Raw genomic sequence first — 6,000 nt, forward strand, 5'->3', positions numbered from 1 at the left:
AAACACTAGTAAATGACAATACTCATGCCATCCTAGCTCCCATACTGGGTGGGCAGGTCACTGGGACAACTATAGAGGTACTGAGAAAAAGACTAACAAAAGAAGAATTAAGTCATCTTTCAACAAATGTATGATTTATCCATGGGTTAAGCCAGATAGAAAGAGTCATCAGGAAATGGGCCATACAAGTATGAAAGTTCAGAGAAGAATCACGAAAGTGTGAGGGATGTGCTCAAATACGAACTCCTTGGGTAAAGTCCTAGTATTCAATTCACTAATGTGAGGTGGAAACCCTCTCATTACTCTGGCATTCACTGTTCATAAATCTAGCAATCAGATCTCATTACTTTGATAAATGCAAAGTACAGAATATATATAGGAATGACAATAAAATATTAATGGATTTGATAAAAAAAATTACCTTAAAACTTTGTTCATGAAGCAAAGCCAAGATTTAAACCTTGGCAGCTTGGCTTGAGAGTCAATGTTCTTAACTACTGTATGATGCCATTTTTTCCCCATGAATAAGTACAAGAGCAGCAGTCTAAACTACCTTATAATTTCTCCTGCTTTTACACAGAAGATACAACTTAGTAGTGGCTCAAAAAGTTAGGTTTAAACCCAGTTCTGTCATTTTCTGTGTGATTATAGGAGTTTCTCCTCCTGTGCAGAGTTGTTTCCTAGAAAATGTTCACACTTTCTTGTAGTTCTAACAGGATCCTAAAGTGAGATAAGTATATGAACACTATATTTCTACAAAAATAATGATAAATGTTGATAATACATGCAAGAATGTTACTAACAACTTTAAGTATAAACATGAAAGATTTAAGAATATTCATATTTACCTTGAAAATAATCTATTTTTTTAATATTTATTTTTTAGTTGTAGTTGGACACAATACTCTTTTTTTGAGAGAGAATTTTTTTTTTTTAATATTTATTTTAGTTTTCGGCGGACACAATATGTGGTGCTGAGGATCGAACCCAGGCCGCACGCATGCCAGGTGAGCGCGCTACCGCTTGAGCCACATCCCCAGCCCCACAATACTTTATTTTACTTATTTATTTTTAATGTGGTACTGAGGGCTCAAACCCAGGGCCTCGCACGTGCTAGATGAGCACTCTACCACTGAGCCACAACTCCACTCCCAAAATAATCTATTTTTATAACTTAATACTAAGTCATGCACAGCAGCATTACTTTGGCCCTTTCACACAAACAAACGTGGCTGAAAGAGCAACCCAGTTATATACCACAGATTAACATGAATATACATGTCAGACCTGAAGAGATTCAGCTTAGAAATAAGAAAAAAATATGAAGATCAAATGTGAATAAGATATAAATTAAAGTAATAAGTTAAATTAATCTCAAAACACTTTTAACATGATAAAAATGAAAAATAGGTTGAAAAAATATCTGAAGTCTTCTAGTTCAATCAAATCACAACAGGACAACTTGCCCTAGCCATTTCTCAGAGAACTGACAGCCCCCTCCCAGCATTCTACTGAAATGCCAATTAAAATCACAAGAGATACAAAAGGTCTGTGAAAGAACCATCCCCATGCTATTTGTTTTATAGAAAGATTAAATAACATATAACTCAATAGTAAAATGTACAAAAATTCAACTTCACAACACAACATGCTTATTCTTAAAATGCAAAAAAACCATTCCATGTAGTATGAAAAAGTGTTACCAAAAAAAGGAATATATTTTCAATGATGTCAAAAAAGTCAAAATATAAATGATCAATACCTGTCTGAGTAGTATATGTTACAAATGTATTGGCAACTATTTTCCCCCGTTTTCCTTCAAAATCTTCATCTCCTTCTTCTTCAGATGAAGAGCTAAAGTGTTCTTCAATTAGTTTTTTGGCTGCAGCTTGATTAGCTTTCTTGATTTCCTCAAATTTCTGCTGAGACATTAGCTCTGTTTAAAAGGGAAAAAAAAATGGTTTCATTTCTGCAAAACAATCTCCTCAAAAAGCAAGACACGATGTGCTAATAATATATTATTTTTAAACATGCATTTGAAAGTAGCCTTTGAAACATTCTATCTTACTAAAAATTCATAAAAAGTATTTTCAAATTTCTTGACAGTTAAAGAAAATATCACAACAAAATTTTCATTTTTATAAGTCCCACTAAAAGCAGTGAATTGTTATAGAAATGAATAACAAATCAAGAAAAAGAAATTATGAAGATAAAAATATCAAAACCTGATCAACCTCAAAAAAAAATTATTAAAAAGTCTGGGAATATAGCTCAGTGGTAGAGTACCCGCCCAGCATGTATGAGGCCCTGAGTTCAATTCCCAGTACCACAAAAGCAAACACATAAACAAATACTAACAAAATTTAAATGGCACATTTTTAAAATACACTACACAGTTATTTTTAAACAGTGAGGGAACATGCTCACTGGAAGCATGTCAGAATCCGGGGAAGCAGGTACTTCTTTAAACTACCCTATTTTCAACCACAGCCCAGCCCAACCCACCACTCTGCACAGACAGTATTCATTGTGTATCTATTATATTAAATATAACCTGCTTCTTAGAAAGCTCAAGAACTTTGGCCTTCCATGTAGTCTTTTGACATTTTTGTGGTCATAAAAATAAGTACATTTAACATTAACCCACACAAAATATTGCTTTCATAGAAAATATACTTTTTTACAATTTCACTTCAAAAAGAATATAAAATAAGTTAGTTCTTCCACTTGATTTCCTTTAGCACTGTTTGTAGTTCTCGTTTTGTCACTTGATTAAATAAGAGTTGAAAAGAGAATTAGATAATTTCATGGCACATATTCTCAATAGACTTCAAAGTTCTTAAAGAATAAGGATCATGGGAATTTTCTTCCGTTAATAAGTTCTATGGACAGTAATAATAGATTAAGAAAGGAACCACAAACAATTGAATTCACCTGAATTCAATAGTGCACTTATTGGAAGGATTTTAAATTTGCTAATTAGAAACTAATGAACTACTATGAGAAAAGCTGTCTTATTTTAGGTAGCATATTAGTATTTAGTGAAGTTTTATCTTTTATTTCTCTCATAAAATGTTTCCTTTTTCTTATTACAGCCACTTTTGTGATTATCGACCAAAACTGTTATTTCAAGTAAAACTAGAAGAAAATAAAATGTAAAATGTTAGTGTTTACCTGGGTATTGTTAAGTACCTCGAAAAAAGTAATGGCTATAAGATATTTGACTCAAAAATCTGTACAATAAGAGAAGTGATAAATGCCAATAATCTATGGGAAATGCACTTAAAAGACACTTAAGGTGGGGAGGCTGAGATGTACAGAGACAATGAAAACATTTATAACCTGATATATATGTATTTACCTGACATCTCAAGCTACAGAGAAGTTGACAAAACAACCTTTCCACATATTATTTCTTACACTCAAATCTCTATTACCCTGACAGAGTACACTTGCTTTCCTTCTACTCACAAAATCCAAGAAAGTTTACCGAAATTGTTCATAGGTCTCCAAAACACTAGTATTGCTGTATGTATATACGTAACTGTATAACCAATGTGATTCTGCAACCTGTACACTCAGAAAAATGAGAAATTATACCCCATTTGATTCAAATGTATGACATGTCAAGATCATTGTACTGTCATGTGTAACTAATATAAATAAATAAGTAAATAAACTCAGTAGCTGCAAACCATGTGAACACCACCCGACTTTAAAACCCTAGAAGAAAACCCATTCAGAAGCTCAAATTTGCTCCCCCCCTCAAAAAAAAGGTATTCTGAAACAAACACATTCCAAACACACACACACACACACACACACACACACAAATCAGTGATTATTCTCTCAGTCCCACCTACAACTTTGTGTAAATGCTCTCAGACTACACTAAAACACAGTCTGGAATGAAGGGTATTAACAAAATCAAGGAGGCAACACAGATATATCCATGAAAGGACGTGAAATTTCTGAACAGGAACCACAGTTAGGAAAGGACCACTTGCTCAAAAGCTCATTGTAGTGCTTAAAGAAGCCAGTCAAAAAAAAAAAAAAAAGAAAAAGAAAAAGAAAATCTGGCAAAGAAGAGATAACTTAAGGTGCAGTGTCCGCTCCCAATCTAAATTGGATTTCTGCAATCTCAGCCCAGATGACTGTTGCCATGCCCAAAGATACTAAAGCCACAATACTTTATTTAAAAAAAAAAAAAATTAAGTGGTTAGCAGATTTTTATGAGATGGCACAACTTACAGGGATTCAGGCAGGCAAAAAGTGTGGTTTGGAAAAATACTGGCCAGAAAGTAACAAAGGCAATATCAACTACATTCAGATGAAAAGGACTGAAGAAAACATGCCGGAACGGTTTGAGAAGTGAGCCCAATAATAAACTTCTTTGAAGGAGAATAAAGAAGTGAATGACAAAGAGCGAAGGCGGAGGCAGGAAAAGGTGTTAAGCATCCAGGTGAGTCTGAGGACAGGAGCCATTCTCACCAGTGGCCACGGAAGCCTGCGGTGCTTCAGGTCCCAAGGGGCCGTGCCTGCTACCTCCACCCGCCGGGCTCGCGGCTCCTCCGGGGCTGACAATGACTGCACCCCCAGACCCTTTCTCTCGCCCTCCTCCCGCGCCGCGGAGAGGAACTCCATTTCCTGAGGAGGGGGCGGCGGTGGCCCATCCTCGGGCACGGCCTCGGCCACCGGCCACCTGGCGCCAGGAAGCTTCCATCCCTGCAGAGGAAAGATAAAGGAGTGGAAAAAGCGTGAACACGACGGGTCCCGCGGAGGAGGAAAGAGTCAGGGGGACACGTTATGCTAGCGGCTGCGTGTGGAGAGTCCCAGGGCAGGGTCCCAGGGCGGGGCCGCGGTTTGAGAAGGTCGCGGCCCTGTCTCTCTGGGAGGGCTAGTCCTCGCTAAGCCCGGGCTTGGGAAGTGGACCGAAGAGGGAGTGGACTAGGTGGAGAAAAGGACCGCGGGGCAAGGAGCGCCCAAAGCCAGATAGGTAGAGCTGAGGAGAAAGAAAGCGCCTTCTCAGCCTCAGTAGAAGCACGATGGAAGAAGAGCGGCAGACTGACCCAGCGGCTTTCACCGAGAACCAACTACAAGAACGGACCCCACGGAAAGCTACGTCTCCTTACCGACGGCGCTCGCTCGCAGCGACTACAATTCCCAGAAGCCCCCACTGCCCGGCCGCAGAACGCGTGGCAGCGATGGCCGCTTCCTCGTCTAGAGTCCTGGGAGGGGCTCACTGCGCGTGCGCTCACCTGACTACGCCGACCTTTTGGGAACTACAATTCCCGGCGTGCTCCGGAGCCCGGGAAGGGTAGCGGCCAGAAAGGACGCGTGCTGGGGACGTGCTCTGCCATCGCCCTGATTGCCGCTAGGGGTCAGGATTCTATCCAAGTAGTCCCATTTGGACTTCCGCTACATTCTTGTTTTGGGGCTTGCGGATGTGTTCTCACAGCCAAAAAAAAAAAAAAAATAGAAAACACTTAGGAGTGGCCGCTTAGAGAGGGAAGGAAAGTTAAGGAGTGGGAACATTTCAGGAAATGGCTAGAGTTAAGAAAGTGCCCTTCTGAATTTCTAGAGCGCTGTCAAAATCTGATGCCTATTATTATCCTGGTTCATTAGAGTTTGCAAGGTGCTTTTTCTGGAGCAATCTGATTTTTTACTTTCAAGACGGCTCCCTCAAGTAGGTTTTATTAAAGGAAATGGTTGAGAGCCAGGACCTAAATCTTGTTACTTTGCTGAGTTTTCTAACAAGATGTACTGAGATATGTAGATTTCAAAACTTAATTTTGAGGTCTGGGATTGAAAAATATATTGATTAATGTTTGGGATTATGCAATCCTTATGCAACACCTCAACATAATTAATTCTTCTACCTTAATCTCAAGTATCAAATATTTAGATAGCATTTATTTAATGGCAGGTACTGTTCAAAGTATTTTATAAATATATGTGTTAATTGATTTGGGACAGTAACCCTGATTATTACCTCCGTTT

The 6,000-nt window shown here is 38.6% G+C and overlaps 1 protein-coding gene across 3 annotated transcripts in view; it reads right to left on the reverse strand.

The window, feature by feature from the left end:
• The window catches only part of NFXL1 (nuclear transcription factor, X-box binding like 1), a 53,315-nt gene extending 48,109 nt beyond the window's left edge, over nt 1–5,206 (reverse strand). For 2 of the 3 annotated variants that reach the window (XR_014023302.1, XM_081304248.1), the window contains exons 1-3: nt 5,070–5,130; nt 4,492–4,725; nt 1,763–1,936 (exon numbers count right to left, since the gene is read on the reverse strand). Coding sequence is in view for 2 of the 3 variants with exons in the window: in XM_081304248.1 (XP_081160374.1) it covers nt 1,763–1,936; nt 4,492–4,723 (406 nt within the window). In the remaining variant the exon portion in view is untranslated. The other variant, XM_081304249.1, reaches the window with a different exon arrangement.
• Nucleotides 5,207–6,000: the final 794 nt, after the last annotated feature.

The sequence above is a fragment of the Spermophilus citellus genome (assembly GCF_964194105.1).
Source record: "Spermophilus citellus genome assembly, chromosome: 8".
Classification (NCBI taxonomy): domain Eukaryota; kingdom Metazoa; phylum Chordata; class Mammalia; order Rodentia; family Sciuridae; genus Spermophilus; species Spermophilus citellus.